Source organism: Colias eurytheme, chromosome 3 (genome assembly GCF_061535395.1).
Source record: "Colias eurytheme isolate Ceu_HAF_F1 chromosome 3, ilColEury1 Martin Lab GWU primary, whole genome shotgun sequence".
Taxonomy (NCBI): Eukaryota; Metazoa; Arthropoda; class Insecta; order Lepidoptera; family Pieridae; genus Colias; species Colias eurytheme.
In genome coordinates, this window is record NC_142982.1 from 5536929 (window position 1) to 5560256 (window position 23328).

Below are 23328 nucleotides of genomic sequence, written 5' to 3' on the forward strand. Positions count from 1 at the left end.
TAAATTATGTGTGACGTTGTGCTTTATTTTTATTTTATTATTATTTTTTTTTTTTTTCTTCAAATTAATTATTTTAAATTTATTAGTTATTTGGCTTCCTAGCCTTTGGTATAATATTATGCTCTGTCCTTTACCTGAAGGTTGCCTGGCAGAGATGGCTTAGAGCCATAAGGCCGCCTTTTGTACATTTAAATCCATTAAGATATTATAAAATAAGATTAAACCTAATGTACAATAAAGAATAAATAAATAAATAAATAAATATGTTCCCACCTGCCAGACGTCCCATGACTGCTCACATTTTTTAATAGATAAATGTAGATCAAGAGAGAATTTTTTTCACGGTTTGCTTTTTAAATAAAATTATATTTATTTCGATGGCACTTTTTTGTCCTATCGAGTTTCGATATATTGAACACACTTGAACTTCGATTATAGCAGGTAATTTAACTTTCAGAAATATTCCCAATATAAAATAAAATATTCATACTGAAACTAACTAGAAATACGAGTAAGGTTCTCAGAAAATGCTTAGTTCGACCGTAACGAAAATTCGTGTTGCTAATATAGGTACATATTTTGATACGACCTAAACAAAATTTCGTCAGTCAGCGATTCAGAATTCAGCCCAAGTTTTTGTTACAAGGTCAGTATAATATGTTAACAGGAGCTTCTTTTGTTACAGGACAGAGGATGGAAAATGAGAAAGGCGAACAATGACAGCATGTCCCCGCCGCGAGCGATGACCCCGGCCGCCGGGGGTCGCGAGCCGCCGGCGGGGCCCATGCGGCACCACGCGCCTCTAAACCCGCCCTCGACACTATATTTTATAAAAAAATCCACGCTTATTAGGCTATACCTATATTCACTATGTGCAATATCATATTTACGAAACGTCTCTCTACCGCGGATACGCGTGAACTTTAATTTTCCAAAGCGTCCGCTAGTTAAGTTAAAAGCGGCTGTGAATGTTAAATTACGAACTAGTATGTTATATCCCGATTTTAGATGGTTAGTGAAAGCGTTAGAGCAATTATTCGTTGTTGCCAAGTGTGTTGTGTGCGTGGTACGTCGTAGGGCCCGTGGGTGGGTCGTACTGGTACTTTTATTGCAATACTGCTCGTTTTCGGAAGGAAAGCGAGACGATGACCTACACATAGGTGGAATCTTTCCTATGGAAGGGGAAGGGGGCTGGCAAGGCGGACAAGCCTGCAAACCGGCAGCAGAATTAGCGTTGGCAGATGTCAACGCGAGATCTGATTTATTATCTGGATTCAAACTGCTTCTACACAGCAATGATAGTAAGGTGAGTCAACTTAATATTTAATTTTAATTATATAAAAATATAATTAAACACATATGATTACATACATATTTAAGCGGCTCTACACATGAAAATTTCGTTTGATAATCCCGCCGCAGAACATAAATCCGAGGTTTGTAACCAGCCCCAGCGTAAATTAAAAACCAAAGTTAAAACACAGACTTTTCTCTTATTTAAAAGTACGTTACAGCTAATACTAAAAGCTGGCCTCGCGGCCCAAATCCCAATTACACTTTCAATCAACGAAATGCTCATCACCTTGTCGCTTCACTCGAGTGCTAAACCTGATCCATTAGGTTTGATAATCCGACCGTACCTCGCAGTTGAAATCCCGGTAATTACTAAAAAGGTTGGAAATTTGAGCATTCAGGCCATCTATAAAAAATCTACATTCGCAGCTTTACGACATTAAAGTACGACTGAACTGAACCTGACGTTCGATTCAATTATTGAAAATTTATGATCGGCTCACGAAAGAAATTTTATTGGATAGAATTTCCAAATCGACTAAAAGTGATTTCCGTTGATCAGTTCAAGAGTAAAACGATATTTGCATTCTGCATCCCGGGTTACGTTTTCCATCGATTCTTTGGAAACTTTCTATTGATCTGAATTGATTTCAACTTTCACGAACTAACAATTAAACTTGGTAATTAAGAGTCTTTTTTTTCATTCTATGAAATAGGGTAGAAGCTTTTTCGGCTTTGATAACCATAATAATTAAATCAAACTCAGTTATTAAGATGCCACTTATTTCATTGTAAGATATAGATTATAGATGCTGGTAGGTTTTTCTGTGTTTATAATCCTACTTATTTCAGATAATTGTAGATATAAAATATGTAATCTTTCCCACAGTGTGAGCCGGGTCTCGGAGCAAGTGTGATGTACAATTTGCTGTACAACCCACCACAAAAGCTTTTGCTGCTGGCCGGCTGTTCTACTGTGTGCACGACTGTAGCCGAAGCTGCTAAGATGTGGAACCTTATGGTGGTGGGTATTCAAACTATTAGTCTTGTTTATAAAGTTTGCTGATAATTGTCTCGTGAATTTAGTAAAAATAAAATTATAGTATAATATCATCGTCAAACTTTAAATACGATTACTCATTATGAAATGTTCATGTTTACAATATACCCGTAGAGTTAAGAGAAATTTTACCAACATATTATCACACCACAATAAAGTGACTTAGTGTACAATTAAGTATAATATCATCATCATTAAATTTTAAATACGATTAATTATTGAATATTCGTGTTTACAAGGGGTGACTTTAGATATATTTTACCCATATTTCGTATTTTTAACTTCAATCGATTCTAGCAAACCAACAAATTTAATTAATTGTCGATGCTAGAAGTGCCCACTTTATATAATAACACGTTGTTATTGTAAAGGAAATACGTTTCCCGAATATTAAACTCAAACAGAAGCTCAGAGCCGAATTTTAGTTGGATACGTTGTTTGAATAACAATTAATTCTTCGTATCACAATTTTACTTGACGCTGTAAGTCTATAATTTTTATTCGATTTCTATAAGATTGATAAGCTTTATTTGATTTTGAATTTGAATTATTAGTGTGATTATGGTTGTAAAAATGTCTAGATGCAAGCTTTATATATTTACGTAATTTTCTAAAATTAAATTTATATAAACATTATGAATAGAAATTTTAGATTAAATTTAGCCATGTTTACATCTAAGATTATATTTATTACACGCGCATAAATATACATTTGTAGTTGTTCTTAGCTTAATTAATTCATATTACATCTACGTTATATTTTACATAGTTAATAATACGATTTAATTTCGTATATCATACTCCAAAAGGAGACCAGGCTCTATAGTCTTGTTTACGACCTCTGTGGATTCATATATCCATTTAGAGCTTTTTTTTTTACTAATACATATAGCCATTTGTCTTATATTATTTAATAAACGAGCTACACACGCGAGTAATTTGTGAATAACTAAAACTACTAACTATTCCAATCAAAATCTAATATGAATGTTAGTATAGTAAATTATGAATAATTATAATGTTGTTTGTCAAACGCGTAATTATTTTGAGCCTCGAGGTCGTCAAATACATTCATTTTCATTATTAATAACTAGCTTTAGGCTTTTTTTTTAGCTTTCGTTAAGTGTTTTGACGTATTTTCAATTATTATTATTGACTGTATTTAAACATATTCATGGAATATCAAAGTTAATTTATCACGATTGTGCCATAGTTATGTTACGGGGCGTCATCGCCGGCGCTATCGGATCGGGCGCGATTTCCGACGCTGTTCCGGACTCATCCATCCGCTACGGTACACAATCCAACGAGAATCAAACTAATGCAGAAGTTTGGATGGTCGCGCATTGCTATTTTACAACAGGCCGAGGAAGTATTTATATCAGTGAGTACAAAGTTTATTTTAAAATATCAACCCCAACTTCTATAATAATTTACTATTCTGGCAAACGTAAAAGCTTTAGATTTAGAGATAGTACTTCTTACTTCTTCGCAACTACCATCGCATCGCACATACTTTATATTCCAATTTAATTTATACAATTATTGCTAACGTAAACGTATCTCCGAATACAGAAACAGTAAACAGAACTAAATTACGTCATACTTCCATACACTCGTATCTATCTTCTATCTTATTTTTCATTTCTATTGTTACATAATTTGTTCCACTCCATTTCACCGTTGACAGTAAAATACAATATCACACAGGAGAAATAGTACGTCCTCAATAAAGATAAACTTATATCCGCGTGTGAGAAACATCGCGTCTTCCCTCGTCTTATCTTAACATTCCCATAGTTTCCGAACACCCAACCTGTAGATTGCACGATAATGATAACCAGGTGATTATATTGGTGAATGACAATGTGGGTGGTGTGCGTGACGCGTACGTTTCGATCGGAGCTTTGATATTTCAACATCGAGTGGGCCTGACACGCTAATACTCTGACTAGCAATCGACAAACAATATTTTTAAATGTCCTTCAACATTTAAACCATATTCGTTTCAGTCGAGTCGACTCCATAAAGTTATTTTTGGTTTATAGGCGTCGTGTCTTTGAAGCATAAATCGTAGATATCGACGATTAGAATACTGAAGTCTTACAGTTAAGATCGCTTTGCCAAGTCAGGTTGTAAATAATTCTATTTGGGTTGATTCAACTTGGAATATCTATATTTAAATATCAAACATAAAACCATTCCTTTACCACATAGCATCACCCTTTAGGAAACGTTATTTTTAACATGAAAGGTCGTATTCGTAAATCGCATCGGAGGAATTGTGGTGGCCCTGATTTAGGTAATCCTTACAATAAAATGCAAAGGGTAAAAATTTAGTAGCACTTTCTGAATCCAATTTTCTCAGGTCGGGTCAAACTGATTCCACGGAAATTCAATATTTATTTAAATATCGTGAAATCACATTAAGTGAAACATGAACTTTATTATATTACTAGTACCTAGTGAGAAATTATTTAAAAAATTTAATGTTCAAATTTATATAAATTTGTAATACTCTTTGTAATACTCGTACAAATATTTGTACGAGTATTACAAAAAAAGCCGTTGTAAAAGCGAATTAACCAACGTGTTTACAAACTTAATATGTACTGACGTAAGTTAATTTTTCAAAAGTAATAAATGAGTTATTTAAAATGCTTTCATTGTTATTTATTTCCTTAGTTGACAAACCATCCGTTTTCAAATGATTAAAGTCAATATTTGTATGTTTTATTTAGTTTCATTTTGATTTACGTTTATTCAGAATTCAATGAATAATGGAACACCCAGTGAGAATTTATTTAATAACAAAAATATTTTACCTGACATGTACACATTGAGTCGCTACTTTCAGATTTTGTTACGCTTACGTAAACATATTATATGAAAAGTTATGTAAATATTTCCTTCTGTTGGTGCTCTTTTATTCATATAATCGATAAATTTATGGTTAATGGCTAAAAATATGAATATCTTCCAATAAAGAATACACAAGTACTTAATACAGCATTTCATTGACACTGAATATGCTGAACATAAATTTATTTACATATTATGTAATTGAATCCAGAACCGCAAGTGATGAATGGGCGAATACATCCTTGTGTACTCGCGAATGCAACTAGCCGTCGGCTTTATGTGCTTCAGACTTCAATTTTCCAAGCTGACGTGGGTGAAAATCTATTTGCCGGTGGATGCACAGAAACTTTTTATAAGGTTAACGAGTGCTGGGTATACAGTATACTTACCCGCAATGAATGCGCTCAAGGCTTTCACGCGGGCTTCAATGTAATTAGAGCGCCTCCCGTTTTTTCTCCATAAGTGGTTTTGGAGCGTTTTTGCACACTCGCTTTGTTTACACGGTAACCGAAAAAAGCTGTTTAAAGTGTCAACATCTATTTAGGCCTGACCTTTAGCTTGGTTTATGTACACGTTAAAAGTTTGCTTACAGTTGTAAAGTGTAATGGCCTAATATTTTTATAACTTTCGAAGGTAAATTAGTTATGAATTCCCAAAGACAAAAAAACATACCTAATTACATTATAATTTTATTTTTTTTAGACTGTAGAAGACCTAGAAGCGCATTGCAAGAAAACTGGCATAGAAATAGTAACACGACAGTCCTTTTTATCGGACCCGAGCGACGCGGTGCGCAACCTTCGCCGGCAGGACGCCCGGGTCATCGTGGGCCTGTTCTACGTGGTCGCGGCGAGGCGGGTGCTCTGCGAAGTTTACAAACACAAGCTCTATGGCAAATCTTACGTTTGGTTTTTTATTGGTGAGTGGATTTGGAGATATAAATAATAATTTTAATTATTATTACAGGAAATCGTAAAGTGAAAGTCTTACTAATAATACGTATAAGTAAGCACTAATGCATTTTATATAACATTCTCGTTACACATACCAAAAATAAAGACAAATAATACTATCCCCATATTTCTTATCTTATGAGCATTGACCTACAGTTACCCGACGTTAATGTCACAAACAACCTTTCAGATGTTGAATTTTAGCCAATTTACCTTGCGTAACCGTAATGAAAGCGATAACAATTTTAAATCTCGTAGCACAGCCGTGTAAATAACGAAAAAGCGGGCCGATATTAAATCCGATTTGTTTGAACACGCACAAACGGTTCGGTTAATAACAAAACTGACACGAGATTACTTTTATTAACTTAACCGTAGTAAAACAAAGGATTATCAGATTCGAAATCGCACATCATTAAGAGCTGCGACGACGCCGCGATGGGGGACCTTTATAAATTGTAAGTAATGTGGATTATGAGAGAAATGACGCGATAGCGCAATGCGCCCATTAGTCTTTTCCCACGCTATTACGTTTTAATATCGGTTAACGTACCTATATTTCAAACGTTTATTTGAACAAATTTCTCAAATTCATTATACATTTCTCAAACTACAGTTTAACAATGGATATTTTTGTATTCTCTCCCGTACATTTGTACGGAGAAATAATAAACGACTGGGATATTTTATTTGGAAAAAGGACATTTTTTGTAGTTACCCTCGTTATAAATCATCATTACGCCACCGGACTACAAAAGTAGCATCGGAGTAAAACGCTTTTTAAATTAAATAATATTATACCCTTTTAAAATGGAACACTTTGTTGCTTTGGTAGACATAAAATTTTATTATGCCAATAATTAAAAAGGAAAATGCAGTAAAAGAATTGTTTAATTAAGTACAAGCAGTTACTTACAGACATTTTATTAAAATGGTAATTTCAATTCATTGTAGTGCTGCGATAAGGCTTTAACAAAGACATTTTTCAGACGGATCCCAGGAGATAATTCGAGATGACGCTAGAATAATGGATTTCAGAAAGTAACATTTATGACCTTTAAGGCTAAATTTATTTCAGTTGTACCAATGAATAATATTCTTATTGCACTTGCCATATCATGTTAGGTATATTTAATTCACAAAGAAAACTTCTCTGTCACAATGCGTTTGATATTGTATCCAATTTATTATTATTTAATTTGCGTAACATATTAAATTCTAAAATTTTTAATACGAGTAAAACATTGAAAGTAAACGAAGCTTAATTTAAAGCTAATTAATTATATGTTCACCTAACTATGTACATAGCAACATGCCAGCTACAAAATGGAATAAAGAGAAAAAGACATTAGAAGAAGCGAAACATTGGACTCGACCTAGAATCACGTCTTCTAATGAAAGAGAAACAGTGACGTAATTTTAAGCAATCCACGTTTGTCTTAAATAATTCAGGAGCTACGTCGCGTTACGTTCCCAGCAGATGACGCCTGTTTTACCGTATTTTGTTTTATCTTCGACTTTGCAATCGTACATAAAATGGAACATCAATAAAACCAGATTTGTATATTCATGAATCTGATTCGAGCAGAACAATCGCGAGGGTTTCTGACATCGAGAATTGTCTTTTGTAGTAAATCATTTATGCGCGATTGTATCAAATTATTCTGAATACATTTCTTGATTGTAAAATTTGTATCAGGACAGAAATATGAGTGTTCTGTTTCCTTGGAATATTCTCTCTGCGAACTTTAATAACTTTAATGCAATGTAATACAAAGCGGTCTGTAAGTATGAAATAACATTGTTTTATATTGCAACATTAAATAACAGATTACAAGAACTTTTTCTTTGCAGATAGCAGCTGATTTAGGAGATAATAAAGTGTTTTCTTATTGTCTTTTCATTTATTAAAAAAATCAAAAGCTTTTTGTAAAAATCTGCAACCATTAGCATATGGAAAGTGTATTCGCAATCAATTTCAATCCTCCCATTCATGGAACGTTGCGGTGAAGTGATTGAAATTAGTATCGGAACATACACAAAGATATCCTAGAACTTTCTGATAACAATCAAATGGTTGATTCTTTACATGAATCTATATTATTATGTCATACTTCAGTAGTAGTATAACCTCTTACTCTAATTATACCTAATTGGTTTAACTACAGATCATCTTTGGTTCTCAAGAGATGAGATACTTAGAAGAAAAAATACCTACTGAATAATTTTAATAAAATAACTATATTGTTTTTTCTCGTTTCACTCTATTAAGGCATTTCTCGGTTCAAGCAATTCAGCAAAGGTTATTTTGGGTCAGAAAAATAAATATTTATCAACAACTATAGACATATATACCTACGTCTGATGTCGACAAGAAAAAGTGATAACATTTCCCGCAGGCTGTGTTTGTTATCGAAATAAATAATGCATGGTTTCGAATCCTGGCTCATTGAGATTCATAATCACGCGACGAACCGTTTGCCCGTTTGTGTCGACACAATAGGAATGGGTTGAGGAATATATTTGTCAGTGTTTTTTAAAAAGTTTTCTTCTACCTTTTTTCTGTGTCAGCATAATATTACCCTTACGCGTCCTTTTGTAAATGAATGTTTGTTTAAGAAATTAGATATCAGAAACTGATTCATGTGTATATCTATCTATCTCGATTGTATTCGTATTAAAAGGGAAATATAATTTCCCTTTCTCTGTCGTGTCTTCAATTAAATCATCGTCAAATTGTAGAACAAAGCTGCACCAAAACCTATTAAATTTTTATAGCGTATTTAATATTTATTATCGTAACTCTGCTTATTGGGTGAATTTAATTGACGTATTTCAAGTGATATGAACTTCAATTCTCGTATTATCCATATCACTTCAATTTGTCCATGTTCTTTATTAATAATACGTTCAATATACAATTATATTTACACGTGTCGACATATCATAACGCGCGCACTCCACCGTTAATGAAATTTGTGGAATTGTAAACTCATAACATATTCAGCTTATGTGCTAATAACATTGCCGTATTGCCACCTAAATATGTCACTTAATCAAATTAAGTAGCAAGCTTCGATATGAAATGTGGACCAGGGATTATTATTGAATTTGCTCCAATAGTTGTTCGAAAGTTAATCAATAATTTATTTAATACTAGTTAATAAATTTGCCGAAATATCTACTTACATCTACATACGCGTGATTCATACATTTCACACTTAAGTTATTTTAAAAAATATTTTTAATAAATACTTGAACCTAAAAAACGAACTTTTACCTTTCACTCATATCAACCTATTATCAACATTATTTACGCATAATATAACAAACGCAAACATTTGCAGCATACCGCATGAAATATGAGTAATATATAACATTATCTTACGTTCGTAATATTTGCTTTAAAACCTTCTGTCGCAGTAAATCGGTTTAATCAGCCAATAAATTATTATGTTCCGACAGGAAGGGGACAGGAAGTACGTGGATATTCATTTTATCAACTCGAATTCTTTTTCATTTAATACACTAAATTTGATAAAATGGCGTGATTTATAGCCATATAAATAAATTAGATTATATTATATTAGAATAAACTTATTACACCTTAGACCTTTAAATAATTTTCTTTATGTTACCGGAAAGCAAGCGGTCAGGCGTGCGTGCGTCAAAAATGCCTCTAATTAAATATGACCCTCGAGTTATGTAGAGGTCCTTAATTAAAAATAACCCTTACAACCTTTGTCATAGATATAAACATGTATTAAAATTTGCTACCTGTACGCATTTACGGTTAGTTAACTGACTGCTCGGTAGGTCTCATGTTCATTTAAGATTGCAAATTACACTAGGACTATAGTGGATAAGAAACTAAAAAAAAGTAATAGCGGCTAACCTAGTCCCTAGCCTAATTTAAGGAGAAGATAGTGCTGGAACAACCCTGTGCCTCGGAAAGCAGGTACATAAGCTATCGGTCTTGCGCTTAATTTCCCCTCAATTGTGTCTTCTATAATATCTGCGGAAATGCATGTGAACATGTTTGAACTGCGGGAGAACATGTTATGTATTCGCGCAGCATACTATTATATTATCTTAGGCGTTATTGACTGATTTCCATTGAGATGAGTTGCCGCGCGTGGCCATAGTTCGGTCAGTGCATTCACGTCAGTCCGGAATTGGAACAAATTATCACATTATACATATACACGATATTACAGAACTACATTAGCTTATCCCATCTGGTACTAAGAATAGAATGGATATGAGCCTTCGACTCGTGTACTAGTTATACCCATCGCATTATTACTAATCGCAGCCGTATTATACGGCTGATGTGACCCAATTCTTACTAAAAGGAATTAGAATCCCTCTTAATGGCCTAAAAACGTTTTAATTTTATAGAAAGGAAATGTATGTGCATTCAACTTCATCAATGATTTTCAAACATTCAGACAATTTGTACCTATTCGATTTAAATAATTTATTAGTAGGTACTATATACTGCAATATCCTATTTTCATCGTTATTCAATCAAATAACCAACTCACAAAGGCCCATTTTCCTTGATTGCTTGAATACATAATTACTTAATGTATCTTCTATCTACGCGCCGCTACGATCGCAATAATATCAGTTGGAATATTGTTTTTGTGCTATCTATTTGAATTTTAAATGTAAAAATTCCGTTCCACGTAAATAACACCGACCTATTTGTATGACATAATGCCTAACCCTGAATAGATATTATTGACGGCAACTGTATGCGAAGGGGTGATTTGGCAGTCTGCCATCGCTTGTTGTGTCATTCCAAGATCGGCAGGTTATCAACGTCCGGTCGACCTTAATATAAGCAAAATTGTTCCTTATTTTCATAGCAACCTTTATTTCATATTCATAACTCACTTCAGAGGTAGTCTTCTTAACTTTTGGATAAATTTTACGAAGTAATCAACGCAGTAGAATCTTTAAGGTGAAAAAGGTTGTAATATTGAAAATAAAAACTCTCTTAAAAATTTTGTAATAATATATGAGAATATATGGTACTGGTTTTAAACACAACCGAGATTATAGAAGAACCTCTATGTAAAAAGTTGCTAAATTTAAAATAAACAATGGATAGCAACATGGCTTCGCATAGGTTCATATTAATTCTAAACAAGAAAATCATGCATAGTATTACGGATTTTACACTGCTACTAATAATGATTAACACAAAAATAGAAGTGGAATCGGATTTGATATTGATTCGCTGCAGTTTACTATCGTACGTATCTACGTTTACATCTGTGAAATAGGTGGGGAGGGAAAATACTCGAGCTACCGAAGTACTGTTTTATTTCAGATCTAAACTCATTCTTACACATAAGCCGAGCAAATTGAATTTACTTGAATATAACATTGTTTCATTGTATAAAATTTTACCTCAGCGAAGTTGATAAAACACTTAATTAAGGTAACGTAGCGTCACTGATATTGCCTTCGGCTTTTCAGTATATTTTAGGTTGTGAATATTTTTCAAGAATTATTTTCATCTGAAATTCATATTATGAACCTAGGTTTTATAAAATTCGTTGAAAATACGGTTTTTTTTTTGTGATGAAAGATATGTTTTTAAAATTAGTTGAAACAATAATTGAAGTAATTATATAGTACTAGCAGTCCGCCCCGGCTTCGCCCGTGGTACATGTTTACGTTTTCTCTACATAAGAACCATCCTCGTACTTCAAGGTATATAATAAAAAAAGAATTATCGAAATCGGTTCAGCCGTTCTCGAGTTATGCGCTTACCAACACATTTTGCGATTCATTTTTATATATAAGATTATTGTCAATACAATTGTGTTTGACGATTTATTAGTCGTAATTTTCGTTTCACTGTCTGCAAGGTTATCCACATATTTACAAGATAATGGTAGTACCTACCTAATACCAAATTACTAACAACAAATTTCATGATAACTATTAAATAGATATTCAACAAACCTTCTTTAATTTACTTAAAATATACCTACTGAAATATTCATAGAAATCATTTTGTACATGGTTCGTTATTAGTAAAAGTAAAAAGCCTGTGGCCTCTCAAAACATCTAGCTACGCTTCCACGAGAATACACGATTATTATAATATAGTTGCCTGGGGGAAGAACATATATTTATTTGCCTCAAGCTTTGCTGACAACAAACAGTACAAAGGGAACGTAGATAAAGATTGCGTTTAATGTTAAGGAATACACGTAGATACAAAATAATAGAACATTTGTTTCATTATTGTGTACGTTTGTGCTACGTATCGATATGTGTTTCAGTCAGATACGACTCTTCTTCAGCTTTCTTGCTTAATTGTAGTCATGTTTAATAAATGTATAAAGATTAGATCTTTAATTAGCTACCTACTAGCAGTAGCCAATTCATTTTAGCCAGAACCGAGATCAAAGCAAAGGCAGTTAAGACTGATCACAATCAGCCGATATCACTGCCATTCGCGGAAATATTATGTCAAACGTCAAAGTCAATCATCCAACGATCTAGTTACGAGGTGAACTTGGTAAACGTCGAATCGATAGCCATTTCGTAGTAATTTCATTACGTTAGTATATCAAAGCTCTTTCTTGTTTTCGACGACAAAATTTAGGGTAGCTGTGGAGTTGCCAGACCGACGGTAATAATACTGCGGCGGGTCAAGTATACGTTTATGTGGAGTACGTACAAACACTCCTGGCGTCTGAACATTCCAGTAATTCATTCACGTTGTTTTCCTTTCGTTTCCTGCATTAGAATTGGATATTTCTATTCGGCGAGAGGCATTTCACTTTATAGAAGTTCTGTGATAAAAGAGTTTTCCGGTATGAGGCTACCCTATTCATTCCGCCCCTGTGCTTGAAACGAGATTGAAGCAATCAAAGCAAACGATTGATATTTGGAATTTCATATTAAATAACATAATAGGAGTATGATTGAATAGTTTTGACAATCTGAATAGTTGTATATTTGGTGGCAAAGTTCACTTTGTTCCGTATAAATACATATAAATAGTATTAATCAACTACTTACACACAATAATAAATCGAATGTTAATATATTATCTAATCGGTTTTATCGCCTATTTCTGATTATGTTTTCATATAAATAAGCCCTACGATAAATTATTATATTAATTAATATCTAATGACATTTGTATGTTAAAAAATGTAATATAACACATAAATGCTTGAAAAAGCTAACTAGTTTAACCCGCAAGTCACGATACTTACGTGTGTGTGTATTCCCGTGTCCCCTTGCGGGAAATGGAGCAGATGCATTATATCTGTTTCACTAATCGATTTTCTTGACGGACAAATGTGTGATTAGCTTTATGTGACCTGCCAAACCCACATACATATATTTTTGAAGTGAAACTTCTTTATCGGGGTTGGACAAAAATTTAGTGTAACATTTTTGCGTTACGCCGTACGCGTGACATTTTTGCGTTACGCCGTACGCGTGACATTTTTGCGTTACGCCATACTCGTGACATTTTTAAGGTCATAAAGAAGTTTCACTTCTTACGTGTGTACACGCATACATTTTTTTTTGTTAGTCGCCAACGGGAATGGAACCCAGGACAACTTAATTCTATGCGCACTTCACAGTTTACACATATAAGAAAATAAACACAATACCTATTCACATAAAATATAGTTCAATCTTCAAAATCTTGAAATTCACGAGAAGATTGAAATTTTGTAAACGAAATTTAATACAACATCAGCTTTTATTACTTGCTGTAAGATGTCATTATGGCAATATAACGTTTATAATTAATATTAAATCTTTCGTTAAGGTTGGTATGAAGATAATTGGTTCGAAACTAATTTGGAGCGGGAAGGTGTGGACTGCACGGCGGAACAGATGCGAGAGGCTGCTGAAGGTCACCTTACCACGGAGGCTTTGATGTGGAACCAAAACGCGAACCAGACCACTATCTCGGGAATGACTTCAGAAGACTTCAGGTATAATAGTTATTTTCATTATAGAGTGAGTATTGAAAATCTTAACGGATTGCTTTGGAATTAAAAGGAAATTAGATTTTTATCACAATATTATGTCACCATCAATCTATTTATTAACCGATTATACAGTTCATTTTACTCTCAATAATAAACACATATTACACCTGTTATCGTAACATAATAATCATCAAAACATGAAACATGATGTTGTTTTGGTGCAAATAAAATATTTTCATTCATTCATTCATTCATTCATAATCAAACGGTAACGCAAATATACTACAAACTCCAAAGCACTACACAAATCCGTCAAATAATTTTGCGCATCATTTCCTTTCAAAAACTTCACAATATCCAAGAGCATCGGCGTGTCGTACTTTCGGAAATCTAATTTTATGTGACAACGACTTCTTTTGTACGAACACATAGAATGGAAAACACGTTCATGCGGCGAGATAGCAAACAAAACCGCTTGTCACAACTTTTACGGGTTGGGGTTAAGCACAGGGGTTAAGCTATTCTTTCTGCGTGCGTATAGTGGCACTCGGCATCAAACATCGGGAAAATTACCTTTGAATTGCCCGTTTTTCTCTTGTTTTAAACTTTCTCAGACAAGAAGCACTTACCTAGATAGTTATTAACCATAGTCATTATCCTATTAGCCCTTTTGGACACTCGAAAAGCAATAAAGGTGCTATTATCCTTTGTCAGAGGAGAATCGGAAATTAGATGTCTCGAGGATTATTATCTGTGTCGGCTTGTCCTCACTTAAGCTGATTCATCACTTGTGATATTTATTTAATCCGCTTCCAACGGAATACGTAAGCCAAAGACCCCGTTTCCTTTTTGTATGTTTCAAAGGAATAAGCAATAAATGTTGACCACGTACTAAATACAACACTTATGCAATTGAATAACATCTATAAATAAATTAAAATATGAAAAAAAGTTACTCCGATAAAAAATGTGTGATCGCTCATCATTACACAAAGTTATTATCATATTACAAAGCTTACGAAAACAATTCTCAACTTCCAAACAACATCCCGTGATTTACAATCTGACAGTGGTAATAGGTATAATTTATATCACGTTCATTTTCAAATCTATCGTACATTTTTCGTAATAACATTCCATTTTTTCTTTCTCTACACTGCAATTCTAAAACAGCAAAGCACCTTTTTAATCAACTATTATTTTCATAAGTACGTATCATCATTCCATGTTAATGAGAAACTCGGCTTTGTTATTGTCTGGGCTTGTTTTAATCAAATTCATAAAAGGATAGACAAAATATATAACATGGACTTATTTTGTAACACAAGGGTCTAAATGTTTATTCATTTTGAATAGATCCCGACTAAATGAAGCGCTCCGGGAAGCTGGGTATGACATCGATCGAGAGAAATTTCCAGAAGGATACCAAGAGGCACCTTTAGCTTACGATGCAGTATGGGCGGTAGCTCTCGGTAATATAATATTTGAAAATTGTACTTCTTGCTTACTCTATATGAAACGTGCGATGTAATAAAAATTCTTCTTGCAGCGTTTAATAAAACAATGGAGAAACTCCAGAAAAGCGGGCTGAGCTTGAAAAATTTTACGTACACTAACAAAAAGATCGCAGACGATATATACGAGGCTATAAACTCGACTTCATTTTTGGGAGTGTCGGTGAGTATCTTGATTACCACACGCTATTTATTGTTTATGAATCTAATATTTATGCGCCACCGACGATTCAATATAAGTTTGCGCTCGTTATACTAATGACGTGAGATTGAGTTTCATAGCTGGCTAACAGCAACATTTCTCGAAACAAATTGGCGGAAAGATTCGCGTTACTTCATTATTTTGTTCTAATAAAGGTGCAGAAATTAAGGCTTATACAGCATCGTTTGTAGAGTAATTTATTAGAGTAGTTGTATACAATTTAGATAAACAATAAATCAAAATAGTTGTTGGTCGTTAGAAACTTTGAAAGGAGCGATAAATTAGATTGAAAATTGAGTTTGCATATTATATAAAGCCTCCCATAAAAGTGATCCGATAAGCATGTATACTACTTGGAGTTTTATCGCAGGGATTGGTGGCGTTCTCGTCCCAGGGAGATCGAATTGCGCTGACTCAAATAGAGCAGTTGTACGACAACCATTATGTGAAACTTGGCTATTATGACACACAAGCAGATAACCTTACATGGTTAGAACGCGAGCGCTGGGTTGGTAAGTGTGAACTTCTTTATTTTAAAGATCACTTATTCTCGAAAGAAAAGGATTTTTTTCGTATCTAAAATACTAGCAAACTGGCCCGTTTTTTTAGTAAAATAAAATCAGAAATTTACTGTATGTAATTCCTCATTTCGAATCCCTGATGGTATACCGTAAATATGGATTATAATATAGGATAAATTACATAAATGCTCTCATAATGGTAAACTTGTTATTTACATCAAAATTAATTTGCGCAAAATGCAGGAACAATACACAATTTTACTCTGTATTTTTCGGCCGTGATCGGTTGACCAATTTCATACCTTATTTATAGAATAGCCCCGAAATGTTGCTATATTTACCTTAATATTCAATGTTATAATAATCCTGGGCTTTACTTTGTTACAAATAACACAGCAGGATAGTCGCAAATATATATTCGAAAAACATAACAAGAACAGTTAAAAAGTTAAAAAGGATGAACATTCATCAATGTTAAACTTTTGATAACGCCAATAGTCTAGTTAGACTTTAGAACAATAACAAATGGTTCATCGGGTTATGTATTACGTGTTTCAGTATTTATCGTGAAGTTTACGATATTGTTAATAGAGATTATATTAAAATTTAGACTTATAACAAGAAGAGTGTGAATTATAGTAGTTTGTAATGATAAAGATTATTATCAAAAACTTTCATAGCTTATATTTCATAGAGCCTTTTAAATTTTCATAACCTACAAGCAAAACAAATATAATTCTGAATACGTTCGTTCAAATGTTATAATAAGGCAAGACAACATTTCTTCAATTATAAAAAAATGAATAACATCCAACTTAAAACTATATAGGTACCGTTTTTCTGCTTTGTCCATTCATGTTTGTACAATGAAGCATTATAAATAAATAAAATAAATAGGTAGTAGTTTTTTTTTTCAATCTATAAGAACGTAGAACGTATAAAATCCTGAAAGAATATTCCTAAAAATTATAATAGAAGGACCCCTACATACCTATACCAAATCTAAAAAAAACCATTAATCAATTACCAAAAACCAGCATCTTTTAATGAAATGTCTTTTTATATCCGCAGCGATAATAGGTAGGTATACTTGCTTCCAAAATTATTTTATTAATTTCCAAAAGTTTCGCGTTCTTCAGCGTGAAATCATAATGGGGCCATTAGAACGCGTTAAAATGATATCATTAGGAACTTTACTAAAAAGTTGTTCGCCAAAATTCCGCCCAGATTACCCAGGCTTAATACTTATCTTTTTCAACCGATTAGCACCTCGTAAGATAAATGAGAAATACCATTAAAACGTGCAAAATTAAATCGAATTCCAATAATTACAACTTGAATTATGATTGCTGATTGTGTGTTCAGCGATACTGCATCGTTAATAAATTCGTTAATATGTTATATTTCGTGCAAATTTAATTAACCTAGATCGCTCTGATATTTTAACAAGGAAACCACAGAAATGACATTACAGATTAATGTTTGTATCCAGCATAGCTGCATATATGCCAAAATTAACTCATACCTGAAAACAAATATGAGGGTACTTACTTCTTCAATGTGGTTGGTTGTGTGTGGTTGATACACAGTTTTATTTAAATCTCAACGTTGAAAATTGTTGTACAAGTACTACCATAAAATGCTACAAAATTATATCAGTCCACAATCCACATGAATAACATTAATCTCGCTGACGATCAAATACGCTTTGTGGAATCAATCAATGCAATCATTTATTGATAAAATTAAAATTTTTGAGATTTTTCTGGCCTCTTCTAAAACGATTTGCATAAAAAACATAAAACTATATTGAGTAGAGTTTTCCCTATAAAAATTTAACGATATCTCTAACCGGTGGTTCTCGTATTTCATGCTGTTTGCAACATCGAGGTCCAATTTATGAATAAAGTTGCGTTTTCATTTCACTCACAATGTTTGTTAGAAACGGTTTGCATGTTATTTTGAACAAGCCGAGATTTAAACTAGGTAACTAAAATTATCTTTCCAAGCAAAGTAAATACTACATTTACAGTGTAAATAGACCGTTATTCAGCTTTAGTATAAATACAGCTACTATGGAGTGTGTAGTATTTGAAAAGTTTTTACAGTATAAATCTACTTGCTAGGTAGAGGATCAATTGAATTATTAATTAAAAGGTTAAATTAAAATTAATAAACATGTTAGATGACAAGAGGCATAAGGCCTTAGCCAATTGTCAAATGTTCATAGGCGGTGCGGGTACGCTTACCATCAGCTTTGCCGACTATGATTTAGAAAAAAACTTTAACGTTTAACTAACAATAGATTTTAAATAAATCTACCCTTACAACAGGAGGGAAAGTACCACCAGACCGCACTGTAGTTGTGAACGAGTTGCGAACAGTTTCGCTGCCTCTGTTCGCCTGCATGACTGCTCTGTGCATAGCTGGCATCCTCGCGGCGATCGCGCTTATCGTATTTAACATCATGCACAGACATCGACGGTAAGAAATACTTTATTTTTGTCAACCACATTCTTATCTAAACTCTATTGAAAATTCCTGAATTTAAGTGAATTAAAGCTTACAGACTTTTCCGACATGTTTATGTATTTTTCTTTGCTTCTCCGAATCACTTTAGCTAAAGGTATAAACTACCTATGCAATTATGATTAAATGTTTTCGTCCCCTCTAATCTTTATGGTGTTTTTCTCGATCTCCAGTTACTTATCTATCCGCTAAGTTATTGACATCGTTCCGATATCCGTAATCCAGCAACTCGATTTTATTACCGGCGAACGTCAGAGCGGTCGTTAAAAGACCGAGTTACGTCTGTAAATATTTCCACGTTGTTTATGTCGGTACGTAATAATTTTATGGCAGGGTGATCCAGTGGTCGCATCCAGCTTGCAACACCGTAATGTTGTGCGGGTGTTGCGTTTGCTTCGGGTCAGCTATAGCACTAGGCGTGGACGGGCGCTGGGTGCAGCCGCAACACTTTTCGGGGCTATGTGCGGCGCGAGCGTGGCTATTGGCCATGGGATTCTCTATGGCGTACGGCGCTATGTTCACCAAAGTGTGGAGGGTGCACAGACATACAACGAAGCCGAAAGTCGAATCGAAGGTAATTTGAAGAAAAAATACAATCCTACAACTTGGTAGATTCATACAAATGCCAAACACTGAATGCTTACGTAATAATTCTTTACAAATATGTAAACTTAAAACTACCTCATAAGTAAAGTAATTAAAAGAAAATATCATAACAAACTAACAGTTATGCTTACTCTAGAAAACGACAGTAGGTCGACATAGGCCTAATAATTATTAATCCATCAACGTCATTCTCTCTTTAAATATAAAACTTTTCTTAATTTGTTGCTTTTAGTTATCTATACCTATTACGGAAAAATTATAATATTATATGTAACTAGTCCGCTTTCTAATCTAAAAAAACATTACTGAATAAGTTGACATCGCCATGTAAGAGAAATTTTCTCAATTCGCGTTCACTCTCTTCACAATATAAAACAATTTTCGAATCGCAGGCAATTTATGTCTTCGCTCGCAAGTTCAAATTCTTCGCAACAGCGCTTCATTTTATTTATAGCACGCAATTTGTTCCGTAATGACTTTATCTGTTTTTAGTACATTAGGCGTTAACTGAAATTTGTAGGGCGCGTTTTCTGCGATACTGTGATGTTTTCAATTTACATCATATTAAGTGTGTTTATATATGATTTGAATATACATGAAAGTTCGTATATAATCATGAACAATTTCAGAATTGAATTGCTTCATATAAGGGCTTATTTTCGTTTATATAGGAATGGGAAAATAACATCTGAATGTTAACGTATATTTGGAATATTATAATGTGAATGGTTCGTTTGTAGCAAACGGGAGAAATGAAGGGAATAAATTCCACGCGAGCGAACTCGCGGTTCTGTTGTGACGACAAACGCATAAATCTAAAAGACAATATCCGTAACGTATAATTTACACAATAGACATTGAGGCTACGCTTGTTGCAATAGAACCGAGATAAAGCTAAGCCACGACATTATGGCCGGCTCTTGATCGTCTTTCGAAAATAACTTTAAAGCTTAACCTATTGTAAAACAGTGGGATTAGTTACGAAGATCCAGTTTGAAGTTTAATGAGAAGATTTGTGTTAGATAAGAACGACTCTAGTACGTTATAAGTACATTATACTGTTGATTACTTAAAAAATGGGATGTTTAACCAAAGTGAAAAGAATATCTATTTAAAGAAATTGCAGTAAAAGTACTTGTAGCTGACTAATTAGACAAGTTAAATTCCACAAAAGCAAGTAACTCATTTTTTATAGACCCAACATTACGGAACTGTTTCTTTAATGAATGGCTCATTTTTTAACGTGTTTATATTGTTTTTATTTGTTTTTTGTTTTTTCAAACGAAACGCGCTTTCATGTAAACAAATTCTCTTTATCTAAATATAAACAAACTGCTTAGTATTTTTATATATGTACCTATGAACACAAAATTCTAACATTTTAAAATTAAATCTTCGGATATTCAACAATTATTACAATGATCATTCATATATTCTGCAGTATCGTTATAGCACTTTACAAGTACAACATATCAATAAAACCTACTATGAAAGATTATAAATCAATAACACAAAATATTAAAATAATAGTTTATTACATTACCTACTATAAAGCTGTATACATATACAAATACAATTTTAGAAACGCATGCACGGCTGGAAGCTGTACACCATGGTGGGCGGTCTCCTCATAGTAGACGTGGCAATATTGACCGCGTGGCAAATACGGGATCCGTTGCAAAGACGAGTCGAGATATTCCCTCTGGAAGCGCCTCGACACCACGACGACGATGTTCATATACGGCCAGAATTGGAACACTGTGAAAGCGAACATAATGCTGTATGGCTGGGTGAGTAATAATTGTTGAATATGCAAGAGGGAATATTCCCTGTGAGGAGCAGCTGCAATGTGAACCTAAAACAATCGAAAATTTTGTTGCTCATAGTTGACTAATTGAAGAATAGAACGGATGAATTTTTTAATTCGAAACACTTTATTAATTTACTTCATTCGAAAGAGAATTATATAGATACGACATAGATTCAGACACAGTAAAACCTTCAAAAATATTTGAAGTAACAAATTACAACTTTTGATGCACATAATTACCTATCTCATTAACATTTGAGCATACAACTCTTAAATCGCGTTAAATATTAATATGCATACTTGTTGACTTATTTAATTAATAAATTATTATTCACGGGTCTATAAGTTTCGATACATCGACTACGTGATTTATGCATGAAGCGATTAATTATTCAGGATTGTTCGAAATACTAACCGTTGCAATTAACTGACCTACTCCGATGGTTCGCTGGAAATCCGTTTACAACGTATTATGAATTTTAATCACAATAAAACTTACTACTACTATAAATAGCTGTGAGCAAGTCGGGTAGCTTTCCGAGCACAAATGGGATTAAATTTTAGTTTGACATCAAGCTAAAACATACTGCATCGATTTTATAGTTAGACCAACTTACACAGCGATGAAATGTTGGAGCATTTCATTTAACTCTTAAACTAATACTGCGAGTGGTTGCGTACTCAATTCATAAATACTTAATTATATGCTATAAATTTACATTTCAATTTGATGTTGTTTAGAAATGAATTTCCGGTCCTTTATATTCAGTATTAACTTCAAAATAGAATATTATACACTTCTAAGAAATATAACGAGCTCCTTTGCGAGAAATTCTCGAGTTCCACTCGTATTATTCTTAACAGCGATGAAAGCCTTCGAAAGATGCCAAAATAGAAGCTTCTGGAGGTAACCCTATATGAACGCATTCTTCAAGAGGAGCTATTACTTAAAACAATTTGACTTCCTCCGCCCATGAAGTTCTGAAAGCTAATTATAAATGAAGTTTAATACCGTATAATTCAGTCCCTAAAACGATGAAAACATAAATAAGTCTCAAATAAAGTCCACCGCAAACTCATTTGCGAGCCGGCGGTAACTTAGCGAGCAGAAATTAAAAAGTTTTTAATTCTTAATCACATCTGCTTTGTCCATAAAATGGTGCAATACTAAAACATTTCTTTGCTAACCAAACTCAAGTTGTAAAGAGTTTAATTCGTAGCTTTTGTTTTTATTTATAATTAGGTAGATATAAATGGATAAGATAAACTGATACCTCTATATATATATAATTCATAAAGCAATTCAATAATATATATGTATGTGTGTGGATGCAAAAAATACATAACCATTCATTTCAGGCGTAATGTACGGCTACAAGGGCCTCGTATTAGTCTTCGGACTGTTCCTTGCCTACGAGACGCGGTCCGTGAAGGTCCGCTCCATCAACGACTCCCGCTACGTGGGCATGAGCATCTACAACGTGGTAGTGCTCTGCCTGATAACAGCACCGGTCACTTTGGTGATAGCCAGCCAGCAGGACGCGGCGTTCGCGTTCGTTTCGCTTGCGATTGTCTTCTGCTGTTTCCTGAGTATGGCCCTCATTTTTATACCCAAGGTATGTATTACTTACTATATAAAAGGGTCAAGGTATATTTATAGGTATATTTATAGTTATCTTAGTCTTAATTCTGAAACATTTGGTATAAGTATTTCGCTAATTAAATAATTCTATGTACTCCAAAGAAGCCAATATGAGTAGCGTGTATTTAAACTTTGCAGCTGTTTCCAAAATGCATAAAAACTAGGATATTTAATACGTATGGATTTAAAAAAAATATTCGAGTACTAATTCGTATTTGCAAAATTAGTCAAGTCCCATATCGATAGCTGTGCACAAACACATAGATTGGATAATACCGTGGGCAATAGGGAAATCGAAAACACGAGCGGCAGGCTTATTCATATATTCCGATGGGGATAAATGTATGTTAG

The 23328-nt window shown here is 33.6% G+C and overlaps 1 protein-coding gene across 1 annotated transcript in view; it reads left to right on the forward strand.

Annotated features, from left to right (window-relative positions):
• GABA-B-R1 (gamma-aminobutyric acid type B receptor subunit 1) overlaps positions 1 to 23328 on the forward strand; it is a 95164-nt gene that overhangs the window by 61657 nt on the left and 10179 nt on the right. The window contains exons 2-13 of the mRNA XM_090119610.1: positions 686 to 1306; positions 2183 to 2317; positions 3567 to 3737; positions 5918 to 6134; positions 13988 to 14156; positions 15510 to 15625; positions 15703 to 15830; positions 16240 to 16381; positions 18724 to 18874; positions 19253 to 19493; positions 21108 to 21315; positions 22695 to 22951. Of these exons, the coding sequence (XP_089975736.1) occupies positions 701 to 1306; positions 2183 to 2317; positions 3567 to 3737; positions 5918 to 6134; positions 13988 to 14156; positions 15510 to 15625; positions 15703 to 15830; positions 16240 to 16381; positions 18724 to 18874; positions 19253 to 19493; positions 21108 to 21315; positions 22695 to 22951 (2541 nt within the window). The 5' untranslated portion in view covers positions 686 to 700. The remainder of the gene's footprint in view (positions 1 to 685; positions 1307 to 2182; positions 2318 to 3566; positions 3738 to 5917; positions 6135 to 13987; positions 14157 to 15509; positions 15626 to 15702; positions 15831 to 16239; positions 16382 to 18723; positions 18875 to 19252; positions 19494 to 21107; positions 21316 to 22694; positions 22952 to 23328) is intronic.